General features: G+C 42.4%; 1 protein-coding gene across 1 annotated transcript in view; it reads right to left on the bottom strand.

The window, feature by feature from the left end:
* Positions 1 to 554: 554 nt before the first annotated feature.
* Positions 555 to 13,247, bottom strand: part of PUS7 (pseudouridine synthase 7) — a 29,788-nt gene continuing 17,095 nt past the window's right edge. The window contains exons 8-17 of the mRNA XM_077935782.1: positions 12,566 to 12,643; positions 11,944 to 12,072; positions 9,821 to 9,946; positions 9,311 to 9,372; positions 7,925 to 8,085; positions 7,060 to 7,186; positions 6,155 to 6,256; positions 4,777 to 4,906; positions 3,162 to 3,253; positions 555 to 1,520 (exon numbers count right to left, since the gene is read on the bottom strand). Of these exons, the coding sequence (XP_077791908.1) occupies positions 1,384 to 1,520; positions 3,162 to 3,253; positions 4,777 to 4,906; positions 6,155 to 6,256; positions 7,060 to 7,186; positions 7,925 to 8,085; positions 9,311 to 9,372; positions 9,821 to 9,946; positions 11,944 to 12,072; positions 12,566 to 12,643 (1,144 nt within the window). The 3' untranslated portion in view covers positions 555 to 1,383. The remainder of the gene's footprint in view (positions 1,521 to 3,161; positions 3,254 to 4,776; positions 4,907 to 6,154; positions 6,257 to 7,059; positions 7,187 to 7,924; positions 8,086 to 9,310; positions 9,373 to 9,820; positions 9,947 to 11,943; positions 12,073 to 12,565; positions 12,644 to 13,247) is intronic.

Genomic DNA, 13,247 nt, shown 5'->3' with positions numbered 1-13,247 from the left:
TAAGAACAGTTTCAGGTTAAGAACAGACCTCAGAACGAATTAAGTACTTAACCTGAGGTACCACTGTACTTCGTAAATTTTGGGGGAAATGGATTTGGATTTGTGGAGTTGTTTGCAAAAGCACAACTTTTTCCAAAGTTGTACATTTGTCACATGCATGTGTGCAGAAATACATTTTTTGCTGTGTGATAATGAAGAAAGCCTTTTTGTCTTTTATCCTGTTAGTAAGTTGCTTGGAAACTTTTTTTGTAGTAAGTGACTAAATAAGTCAAATGCAGGCAGCAACCATTTTAGGCATGTCTGATATGTGCGCAACCGCACACACACGCATCATGCCAAACCAGGAAGTGACTCAAAAATGTCACAAAAAGGGGCGGATCGTGGCAGGGGCAGAATGGGGTGTTTGCAGGCTTTTTCAATGGGCGTTCTGATTATACGCGATTTCACACAAGCGCACAATGACCTGGAACACAACTGCCACGGAAAGGGGGAGTTGCCTGTAAAAACATAAATAATATTGGTAGAAATTAGGGGCACAAGAACAAAAGGGGGAAGAGGTTTCAGTACACTCTTTAATAAACCAAGCAGTAGAAAACATATTTTCGTTGAGTGTTAGAAATAAAATGAGAGTACAACATCATAGCTGTCCAATTAAGAATGGCTATTTAATCCTGACATGCCAGGATAGAGATTTTCCTAGTTCATCCATTGCCAGCAACAGACAAACCATAAATGTTAGAGCTAAACCTTGTTTGTTGAGGGTACAAATTCCGACATAGTTCGCTCACTTCTTTACCCATAGCAGAAACTGAAATAGGTTGTGGAAAACCAACACAAAAGTTTAATGAACTACAGCTCAAATAAAAGCAGGTGTACACATTTGTGTACGCATAAAAGACATGAACATTCTGCCAGTTGTGAGTGCAGAGCCTATCAGCTCTCTTAAGGCTAAATATATCTGTTCACTGGTTATAAATATGCATTCATTAGTACCCTATTCTAATTAGATTTCCTGAACTGCAGTGTTACGCATGCCTGCAATCAGTTTTCATCTGTACCAAACTCATGAAGCCATGTTTACTACTGTATTTGGGGAAAACGTTTTAGAAACACTTTCTGCAGACCTGAAAATACTAGCAAAGCCATCCATGTTCTTCTACGCCAGCAAAACTGCACTGTGCAGACAGCTCAAGCACCGTGTTTGCTCAGATTATTTAAAAACAAAAGTTACATTTTTATAAACACCATTTTACAACGAATTTGAAATTATATACCTCAAGCTAATACAAAAATACAATTTTAATTAGAAATTGCCTGGATAGAACTAGTAAATACGAAACCAGTTTCATGTTAAAACTTTCATCCGATCACTGCTAAGGATCTTCAGCGTAGCCATATTGTGTTTAACTGTGTCTGGTTTTTTATGCTTGTGTCCATTTTTAGCACTTCTCGAATGGCCATTGTAGCGTAAGTTGATGGGGGAAGAGAGAAGTCCATCTTCAAAGCCTTGTATTTGCCTTCTGTCATAAGTAAATTAATGTTTAGGAGGAGGAGAAAAAAACCACGGGTTATCAAACAGGCCTAGAGTTTGCCAAACAAATGACTTTATTCCCCAAAGGAGCAAAATTTCAACCAGTGTTAAGTTTGACGTAATAACTTCAGAAGAGATTGCTTGATTAAGCCAATGGCCCATCTATTCAGCATCCTGTTCTCTGATGCTTGTGGAAAACCTGGAAGCAGCACCTGAGCAAGAGAGTGCTCTCCCCTCCCCTGGTTTCCAGCAGCTGGTATTCAGAGACACACTGCCTCCAACCGCTCAGTTTACATCACTCCCAAGATCTTAATGTTAAACATACAACTCAGGTGGGCTGCCACTTCCTTCCCGTGGGATCTCTCAAAATGCTTTGCAGATTTGAAGTCACAGTGACAGATGCCTTTAAGCCAGGATGCCTAACCCTTTTCGGGCAAAGGGTCACAATGACTCATGGTAAATCCTCCTAACCATAAGCTGGTTTAAAAGGCCAGAATTATACCCAGCCAATCAAGCCACAAGATGCAGGCTGGGAGAAATACAGATCTGCAGGAATTCGGAATCTGATCTCCTGGGTGGGAATGTACAGAGCGAGGGAGAAATAATGGGTGTTCCCTGGGCGGTGTCATTACAGGAGTACACATACATCCTTTATAGTAAAAAAGATAAAATTCTCTATGGCAGCCTGCCTCAACCTTGGGTCCCCAACCACTGGTCCTACTATAGCTAGGGATGATGGGACTTGTAATCCAACAACATCTCTAAGGCAGTGTTTCCCAACCTTGTGCCTCCAGCTGTTTTTGAACTACAACTCCCATCATCCCTGACTAGCAAGACCAGTGGCAAGGGATGATGGGAATTGTAGTCCAAAAACAGCTGGAGGCACAAGGTTGGGAAACACTGCTCTAAGGTAGTAGTGAAGGATCAACTCAACAAAACCAGTCTGCTAGCAAGTCTAGTTGCCCCTGAAAGAGCTTGCTCCAAGTTTTTCCCCTTTTGTCTTTAGACTGGCAACCAGATTTTTGCCAAGAGGCATCTGAGATCCTTGAGCAACTATTGCAAAAGAGAGTGAGGTGACCAAGTATTGAGGGCTGTCTTCAGTTTGCCCCTCAAATGGGAGATTTGTTTTGGCAGCAACTTTGCCTCCATCAACAGTATCTCACATCCCTTCAAAGAGGCCAGCTCAGGTTTATATCTACAGCAAAAGTACCAGTGTTTCTGATAAGCTGTTTTAACTCTGTCTATTAGCTCACTATCTAATTTTGGGGAAGAAACATACTTTTTAAAGCTTTCAGCCCAACATTTTATTTTATTTTTTTAAAAAACCATTGTATTAAGCAGTTAGATTCAGTTGGGCCTGATGAACATTTACTATTCCCGACCCTAATTCTGCGGAAAGCCATCTAATTAGATTTTAATTTGATCCTGACTTGTTTTTAGGAGGTAATTTAATTATTATTTGATTTTATACCAATGTTATATATTTGATGTTAGCTGCCCTGAGCCCAGTCTTGGCCAGGGAGGGCGGGATACAAAAAAAAGGTTGTTGTTGTTGTTATTATTATTATTATTATTATTATGACATGCATGGCTGAAGAATCACATATGGCACAATTGAAAAAAATATTACCTGTTGCAAGAACTGCAGGTGGTTTTCCTTCCAGTTTATCTAAGTCCGTATTAAATAATGGAATCTTGGGGTCATCATACACAACTAGCTCCCTTTAAAAAAGAGAGAGAGATTTAAAATGTGCCCAACAATAAGAATCATATACCTGTACAGTCATACCTCATGTTACGTTTGCTTCCGGTTGTGCGTTTTCAGGTTGCGTCCCGCGGCGACTCGGAAGTACCGGAAAGGGTTACTTCTGGGTTTCACCGCTCGTGCATGCGCAGACACGCAAAATGATGTCACGGACATGCGCAGAAGCGGCGAATTGCAGCCCGCGCAGGTTGCATTCTTTTCAGGTTGTGAACGGGCCTCCGGAACGGATCCCGTTCGCAACCAGAGGTACCACTGTATTAGAAATTCCTCATTGCATCATTATTCTAGGAGACTGTTTTATACTTGGTAGAAATGGCTCTCCACACCCGGGCTTGAAGATGGCAACCTGTTTTCAGTGCAAAGCCTGCTGGCTTAAACACTGCAATACTTTCCACGCCTACTCGGTTCCTTCTGAAACCAATGGGATTTATTCAAGTAGCTCTGCAGAGTCTTGAGCCTGAATCTTGGAGGACTTGGGATTTCTTTCTAACGAAGGTTAAACGCTAAATGTTACCTTTGTTACATACCGTATTTTTCGCCCTATAGGACGCACTTTTTCCCCTCCAAAAATGAAGGGGAAATGTGTGTGCGTCCTATGGGGCGAATGCAGGCTTTCGCTGAAGCCTGGAGTGCCAGCCCCTCCAGGCTTCAGGAGAGCCCCAGTGCCAGCCCCGCAAGCTCCGGGGACAGTGGGGAGGCGCAGCGCATCTTCCCGCTGTCCCCGGACCTGATCTGAAGGCAGGCGGCGGGGAGAAGGGCGCTTCTCCCCGCTGCCTGCCCCACAAGCTCTGGGGACAGCTGGGAGACGCAGCGCCTCTTCCTGCTGTCCCCGGACCTGATCTCAAGGCGGGCGGCGGGGAGAAGAGCGCTTCTCCCCGCTGCCTGCACCGCAAGCTCCGGGGACAGCTGGGAGACACAGCGCGTCTTCCTGCTGTCCCCAGACCTGATCTCAAGGCGGGCGGCAGGGAGAAGAGCACTTCTCCCCGCTGCCGGCCCCACAAGCGCCTGGGGGGGGGGGGAAATAATTTTTTTTCCCTTTATTTCCCCCCCAAAAAACTTGGTGTGTCCTATGGGCCGGTGTGTCCTATGGGGTGAAAAATACGGTACATATAGGGTTCCCCTTTAAACATGGAACTTTTATCTCCTTTTTAACTGAGCAGCAGCAGCAGTATAGACTTGTGGCTTCATGCTGCTCTTTGAGATAAGCAGTGGAGCACAACCATCATCAAGCACACATCAGTAAGCACATGGTTCAGAACGTAAACAAGACCTGCTGAATCAGTCCAAAGACCGATCTAGTCCAATATTCCACGCTCATTGGGGTGTCCAAAAGCAGGACATGAACGCAGCAGCCCTCTCCCACTTGAGATCAATCAACTGCTACACTCTGGAAGCAATAAAGTCATCATTTCCAGTAGCAGTTCTTAGGCTTATCATCCGTCTCCTCCTCTGGCTACTAAACTGTGGGCTATTTACTTACCAGCTCACATCCTGAGGTCGGATGATGATCTTTCTGTAGGCTCCAGATAAGGAATAGTCTCGAATTTTGTGCTTCATATTACTGATGTCGAGATTGTCAGCGGCCAATATTTCCTCGTAGGCTTTCCCAACTGCCGTAAAAAGACATATATATATGGATGGTCACATGGAATTCAGGGCAAATGCGTTGTAAGTTTCCCTCTTGCATCTGATGCAATTCTGACCTTTAATGTTGAAACGTGGCCCAAAAGCGTAGTCTTTTTCCTTACAGCTCTATTTAATAAGGAATTATTTGTAGGAAATCCCTGGTCCTGGGATATAAAACCATTTTGGTAAGCAAGCAATCATCCTAAATAGAACTAGGGTGGCAGCAAAGCCCATGATCATATAAGCCCCTATTAGTTAAATGTGCCTCCAGTCCTATTAAAAATATCTATTAACATGCTTCCAGTCACACAATGTGTACCAGTTGGAGATAGAGGAATGAAGTAATGACTGCACATGCCATAAATCTGGATGCTGCTAGGCTATTTGTCTCCAACAAACTGTTTCTTTTTCCTTCCTTCCCCTTTAGCATACAAGCTCATGAATATTTCTTTTTTTAAAAACTTTTCTATTAGTCGGTGGAAGAATTTTGGAAGAAATTTAAAGTATCTACAGAAATATTGTAAAATTAATGAATGTTAGAATGATGTTGGGTAAAAAGTTAAGTGTTTTTTAGCTATAACGCTATAAGGAATATGAAAAAATGGATTATTAACAGGTAAAAATTTAATGTTATAATATTTTAAGATTAAAGACTAGGATAAATAAAGAGGGAAAGGATTTGCTGAACTAATAAATTGAATTGGAATACAAAAAAGGGAGGTGTGAGGAGGTCCGGGAAACAAGCATATGAAAAATAAGCGATGGAAAGATGGAATTGTTTTTTAACTATTTTTATTTTGTATTTTTATTTTTTATTTTTTCATTTTGTAAAATCTTAATAAATATCTTTTTTAAAAAAACTTTTCTATTTCTCCTGCCAGCTGCACTTTGTTAATGCCTGATCTTATTGTTTGGAGAACACTAGTTAATGACTGAATGACCTTCCCTTAAAATATGGTTACAACTAAATTACCGTTGATCCAAATACAGAAAATACTCCTAATTCTCCATTAATATACAACAATATTTATACATCAAATGTTAGTAAATCCACTGAAATCAATGAAGCCAGCTGATTTCAGTGTGCCTATTTAATCTGTGCTTATTGAAATCAGATACAAAACCCATTTAGTTACTTTTGTACAGACACACGTACACACTCATCCCCAGCCAGCATAGCAAACCTGCTTATGCACATATTATCCACTTTTAACTTTAAATAGAATTCTTACTTTTGTGCTTTGGATAGATAACATCGAAACCAGGCAACGGCATCACAACATCATGGATGGTGTAATTGTCAACATCTGATTCTTCGATATAAACAGCCGTACCTAAAAGCAAGAGGATGTTTCACGTAATTTCCAGGTCATCTCAACCAGATTTCCTACTGAGAAATCTTTTTCTAGATCATATATCTTTATGAGCTCCTTAACAAGGAACAAAGCAAAGAGGAAATACAGTTTCAAACAGGATTAGGCAGCCTGGGTAGCACAAAATTGTACACAATGGAGGGCACCAGACTGTCACTGGTAGGTACACTGACAAATTACTGGCAAATCTAAGTCCTAGTGTTGCTGTGTCGGATCACCAGGTCCTCCCTCTCCGAAATCTGTGCCTCTGCCCTCTGAAGACCACCCCCACCGAACCTCTTTCTTCTCCTACTTAACTTAGGCAGTGATGGCAGTATCTCACTGAAGCCCTTCCTGCAAAGCCCTCTTCCCTGTCAACACAGGGGACTTCCAAAGAGCCATGTTCCAGAGCTCAGGTAACCTGGGAAATGTAGTACCCCACAGGATACCAGAATCCAACTGGGAGCAACTACTGGGAGCAAGAGCTTGCTGCCATCTCCAGAGTCAGAAGGGAGAGGGGCTCAAAGGACTTTCAGATCCCATCACACTCCCAATGATATAACCAAGAGCATAATCCAGAATTGGGCATTTAAAAAAGAATCTTGTTCCAATTAACACTTTAAAAGTTTGGTCTGCCAAGCCTAATTCTAAATAAACGAGAGGGTGTATGTGCTCATCTCTAGTTTTAAGGAACAAGATACTAGGAAGCTATTCCAAAATGTATTACTGACTATGTGCCACCACATAGACACAGGCCCTGACATCAAGCAATGTTGACATTTTACCTCCTTTTAGTACAAGATCTCCTGGCACAGCAACAAGCCCATATTCTTCTATTCTGCGGCTCACCATGTTATTCCATACATAACTCTGATAGCTATGTATATACATCAAACGATTATTTCTTGGGATCTGCAGACCAGGAGAAAGTGTTAATCAACATGATGCTAATTTTGTAAGGTGCATGCCTGGGGTAAGGTAAGGTAAAGGTAAAGGGCCCCTGGACGGTTAAGTACAGTCAAAGGCGACTGTGGGGTTGCGGTGCTCATCTCGCTTTCAGGCTGAGGGTGCTGTCGTTTGTCCACAGACAGCTTTCCGGGTCATGTGGCCAGCATGACTAAACCACTTCTGGCACAACAGAACACTCTGGCGAAAATCAGAGTGCATAGAAACGCCGTTTACCTTCCCGCCGCAGCTGTACCTAATAATCTACTTGCACTGGTGTGCTTTCAAACTGCTAGGTTGGCAGGAGCTGGGACAAAACAACAGGAGCTCACCCCACTGCGCGGATTCGAACCGTCAACCTTCTGTTTGGCAAGCCCAAGAGGCTCAGTGGTTTAGACCACAGCGCCACCCAATGGACTCAATTCTGAGCAGACATATGTAAGGACGGCACTGTTAATGGTTTAAATACATGCCTGACAATACTAGGGAGCCCCTGGTTCAATTTACATCTTTAAAAAACAACTCCCTTTGGCCTGGCGAGTCAGAACTAATAAACCCTAATGAAAAACATGGAAGGAAGGAGGGAGGGGGAAATACTTCTCCAGTAGGCCATTTACCATTCACCATCAATTTGACTTGACCCCCAAGTTGTTTTCAGACATGCTCAGAGACGGTCTACAAAAACAAGCAAACGCTTCAACTTACTATGCCAAATGCAGAGACTATATTCTTCAGTCCGTACTTTGAAAGTCCCCGGAGCAGCTGTCCCTCCACACACCGTTTCACGGGCAGTTTTTTGAGGGCCGCATCTGGGTCTTTCGTTTTTGCCCACTCTTCTCGGCATTTTACCAAGTATCCCTTTTCAGCTGCAACGACCGTTTGCATAAATGGGAAGCGCTTTAATTTCAAACCATGTAAGCGGGTTTCCTTTTTATTTGTAAAAGGAGTTCAGCTCAAAAACAGGACCTAAGTCAATGGTATCTATAGCACAAAATCCTTCTCAGCCAGTTTCAAAACTATTCTGCATTTTCAGTTAACCACTTGGAACAGATGGCAACATGCTATTTATTGCACACCTTACTCAACTTCCTTGAGGTTAGCCCCATCAAAGTCACTCTGAATTTCAGCAAATACCTATCCGCTGGGTGCATTTGCAAAGTACGCTGTCTGACCCACAAACCAGCATGCTTGGCCTTAAAATCCATTTTCCCCAGAGCTTCAGGTTCCGGGGGTGGGCCACCTATATTTCCATCTTCAATTTCTGCTATTAGCTGGGTTTTTAACTATTCCCTACCCTGCAACCCACATATCCTTTTGTTCCCCCATTTTAAAGCTTCAGGATGTGGCATTTCTGACTTTAAACATCAAGTTCCATCCTACAGCATCAGCTTACGACACTTAGCATTATAGAATCAGGACACAATTTGAAATGAATTAGGATCTATATGTTGGACACTGGCTCATTTGACAGCAACGAAAAAATGTGCCATTACTATTATTGGCCCAGTCCTGTGGAATGCTCTGCAAACAGAGATTCAGCCGCATCTTTTAAACTTTATGCAGCTGTTGGAAACTGTTCTATGCTGCCAAGCTTTTGCTGGCAGTGAAGAAAATATCCTTCTCAGTAGATTTCCGATTTTAAATTTTTATATGGATTTAATTGTATGGTTTTATGTATAACTGCAGTGAACCACTCTATTACTATTTTTTAAAAAGAATACAGTGCTACCTCTGGTTACGAACTTAATTAGTTCCGGAGGTCCATTCTTAACCTGAAACCGTTCTTAACCTGAGGTACCGCTTTAGCTAATGGGGCCTCCTGCCGCTGCCGCGCGATTTCTGTTCTCATCATGAGGTAAAGTTCTTAACCCGAGGTACTATTTCTGGGTTAGCGGAGTCTGTAACCTGAAGTGTGTAACCCGAGGTGTTTGTAACCTGAGGTACTACTGTAGCTGTTTATTGATATTTTTATTAATATAATCACTTGCTTTCAAAACATAAACAGGCAAACTATATAGAAGTGCTCCTTTCAGTATGTAAAACCATTGTTGAATGAAATTGAGTCCAAAATGGCTAAAACAATTTACTTGCCTCCAGGACGTGGTTTTAGGATTAAGTCAATGACTTCATTCCAGTTATTCTGTAGTATAGCTCTAAAAATATAGAAGAACATCTGGTTAATATTGCATTGCCAGCAAGAGAGGAAAATCCTGTGAGTCTGCCAAGGCAAAATACAGAATCACTTGAACCAGCAAACAAGTGGGTTGGGCTGCAATCTTAGTTCTACTAAAGTTTTCAAAGGAAAGACATGCCGTTCGTATAAAATGAAAACTTTTTACAGTGTGCAGCCAAAATTTTAAACATAGTATTCCATATGCAATCCTTCCCACAATCATATGGACTAGGAGATTTATGATTTGATTTTATTTTTTATTACTGACAAGGGGCTAAAGCCGAAAAATAGCAGCCCATTCCCGGCCAATTAGCAAGGCGACAGGTGATCTGGGGTTTGAATCCATATCTGTCAGGCCCCAAATTCCTACTCACTGGGCTCCCAGCTGCATTAAGGTGCCACATATATGCCAAATAAAAGGAGCTCACCTTCCAACTTGATATGTAGGGACAGCCGTGGTTCCAAATCTTTGCATCCCATAGTAGTTAACAAACCCAATTTCCCTGAGAGACTGCATGGCATGTTGAACTTGATCATCGGTCCCGGTTATATTTCTGATAAAAGAAAAAACATTTTAGGAGAAAAGTACCCAGGCACACATCACGCGTTAGAACGTGAAGACGAAGAATTGGCACGTGTACAGCACAATCCTATGAAGATATATTCAGAGGTCAATCCCACTCTGTTCAGTTCTTGCTTCTCCATTGAGTGTTTAGATTTATAGCCCTGAGTCAACAGGAGCAGGGAAGAAAAATCAAGTTTATCTGCAAAAATAGCTTTTCTGACTAGATCAGTTCTCAGACCCTCGCCTACTTCTGAAGCAAAGACCACCAGTGTTGAAGCAACGATTCTTCAACATCAACTTCGTTGGACTGGTCATGTTGTGTGGATGCCTGATTATCGTCTTCCAAAGCAACTACTCTATTCCGAACTTAGAAATGGAAAGCGTAATACTGGTGGTCAACAAAAGACTCTCTCAAGGCAAATCTAAAAAAATGTAGTATAAACACTGACAACTGGGAAACACTGGCCTGCAAGCGCTCCAGTTGGAGAACAGCCTTTACCAAAGGTGTCATGGGCTTTGAAGACACTCGAACTCAGGACACAAGGGGAAAACGTGCTAAGAGGAAGGCACGCTTGGCAAATCCACACTGTGATCAACTTCCGTCCGGAAACCAATGTCCCTACTGTGGAAGGACGTGTGGGTCCAGAATTGGCCACCACAGTCACTTGCGGGCTCATTGTTAAAACTGTGTTTATGGAAGACAATCTTACTCGGCTACGAGGGATTGCCAGAGAAGAAGACTTTATACCAACTTAACCTGGTGTCATTGTTATGACTGCTCCCCGAATTGCTTAAGATTGCCAAGCAGCCAAACCCTGGGCCAAGTTCCAGATTCCACAACTGCAGAGCAATCGTGCACAGGCGTGCAAACACTGCCCTGGCAGCTGTTCAGGCAGAGCTGCCTCCAGAAGAAAAAGGCATGATAAAGAAAAATCAGGCTGTGCAAAAAAGATTTTTTTAAAAAAGTATTAAAAAGAAAGCATCGTGTTCAGGGTAAATTGCACACACTTAAGTCCCATTAGAAACAATTTAGGTTCCCCTGAAATATATCGCTTAGATCAACACTGCTGTTCCCACTCATACTTCAGCTTTTGCAATGAAATTTCACCTTCCTTTCCTCTGTAGCCCCCTGAATACCCTCCAGGGGGTGGGGGACTCTGGATCAGATTTTGGGGGGCACACAGGCAAAGGATAGATAGATAAACTTTATTTGCATTAGCCAACGGCCGTAGCAACATAAAACAAGCAATATATACAATTAAAAAACAACAACAATTGATAAAAAGAACCATCAAATGACCAAATGACCAAGATAATCTTTCAAATAGTGGCCCTTAATCTCATTGCACCCTCGATAAACCTAGCAACCTTTGCTGTTGTCTGATCATTCTGATCTGACAACAGAAAGAACAATGTGGCCTCAGATGGGGTGGTAAGTAGGAGTGGGGTGATGAACTCATTCCTCAGGTCTTTATAAAGGAGTCAAGAAAGGAGAACATGAGCCACTGTTTCCAGATTGCCATCTCCACAGGGGCAGAGTCGCTTCTCAGTTGGAATCCTTCGGTATCTGCCCTCAAGTACGGCAGAGGGCATCAGGGAAAGGAGAGAAAGGGGAAGCTATGCTGCGCAAGTGGAACACTGCTCACGCAGCACTGAATAGAACCCAGTGGGTCCAATGCAACAAATTTAATCTGGATATAACCCGCCATGTTCAAATCTGGGCTATTCCTAACATTGATGCTACCAGACCAATCAGCTCCCTTTGTTTTATCTTGGCTATAACCCTGGGTAAGAAAGACAAAGCTGGACACATTTTTGTTGACGATAGCGAGGTCCAGAAGTCTTTTATACAGCCCCCACTCTTACATTAAAAAAAATATAGAACACCAAGCCAACTGTGATTATCATATCTTTCACACAACACAGTGGGATTTAACATAAAGCACTGAACTGTAACAAAGCAGTCTTGGAAAACAGAATTTTTACCTGAGAACTACTGTGAAATGATTTCCTTGCAATTCCCCCAGCTTTAGTGGGTGGTTCTTGTAACTGAAGTTTCCAAGCTTGAAATTCATCAAGCAATTATTTAAGTGAGCCAGCCTTTGCGCAGTGATCCTAAACAGGGAGATAGAGGGGGAAAGATGTCACAAAAACGGGGTCTCCACACAGGATAATTGATTTTGGAGTTACAGTGTCTGAAGCACAGGTACAAACTGTATTTTTGAAATCTGTTTCTGAAACCGTGATTCCAGCAGCCCGTTCATTACATCTTTTTAACATTCTTGTCCCCAGTTTAAAACTGAGGGTTTTCAAATCTAACTTCAGCCACTTACTCTGCAGAATTGGGGGATGACTGATTCAAATGCCTTGGGTATTTACTGAATGCCACAACACTTTTTTAAAACCAATTATTTCCATCTTGCACACAGATAAGATTATTTTATATATTGTAATTTTATTTTGTGAACCGCCTTGAGATCTATGGGCATAGGGCAGTATACAAATTCTTCTTCTTCTTCTTCTTCTTCTTCTTCTTCTTCTTCTTCTTCTTCTTCAAATATTTATGTCAGCAAGCCAGGTAACATTTAAACACCCTGCTTCTACTTACCTGAGAACAGCGATCTCTTGAACTGTAATAGCCCTTTTGTCTTTCGTCCCCATATATGAAAATATGTTTGGCTTAACTCTATAAAAAAATGAGAAAGAAAAATATTATCAAACAGGTAGGGGAAAGAAGCGTAGAAGTTATTACCTTTGCTTGCCAACAGTGTATCATTTAAATAAACTTGAGGGCCAGGTTCCTGCTAGGGCGACCTTGAAAGGGGCTGCATGTCAGCAGGTGGACAAAGTTGGTGGTGTAACGGATGTGACTCTGTACAGTAGGCTACCTTCCAGCCCTACAAAAATGTCAGTGGTTTCTACAAAAACACACACTCCTTTCCATCCAGGCCAGTGAGAAGCACTGTTACAATTAAAGGACACATTCCACCCTCTAATAGGACTTGAGCAAGGGCAGAGTGCGACCCACGGAGGCCTGGTCTCAGAAGAGAGGGACGCCTGGGAAAGGGGCAGGGCTTGCATGAGTCTCAAGGGTCAGAGAAGCCATGGGGACCATGTCTGGCCTCCTCATCAGAGGTCCCCCATTGCTGATTTGATCCATAATCATGCACAGGAGAGAAACTCAAGAGACATAACAACAATCTGATCCAGTTAAGAGCCATTCCCCCCCCCCAAAAAAAACCTCTCCCAAATAAAAAGCATCCATAAGGATTTCTGTTCGCCACCACTTG

The sequence above is a fragment of the Podarcis muralis genome, chromosome 10, assembly GCF_964188315.1.
Source record: "Podarcis muralis chromosome 10, rPodMur119.hap1.1, whole genome shotgun sequence".
Taxonomy (NCBI): domain Eukaryota; kingdom Metazoa; phylum Chordata; class Lepidosauria; order Squamata; family Lacertidae; genus Podarcis; species Podarcis muralis.
This window is presented reverse-complemented; position numbering and strand designations above follow the sequence as displayed.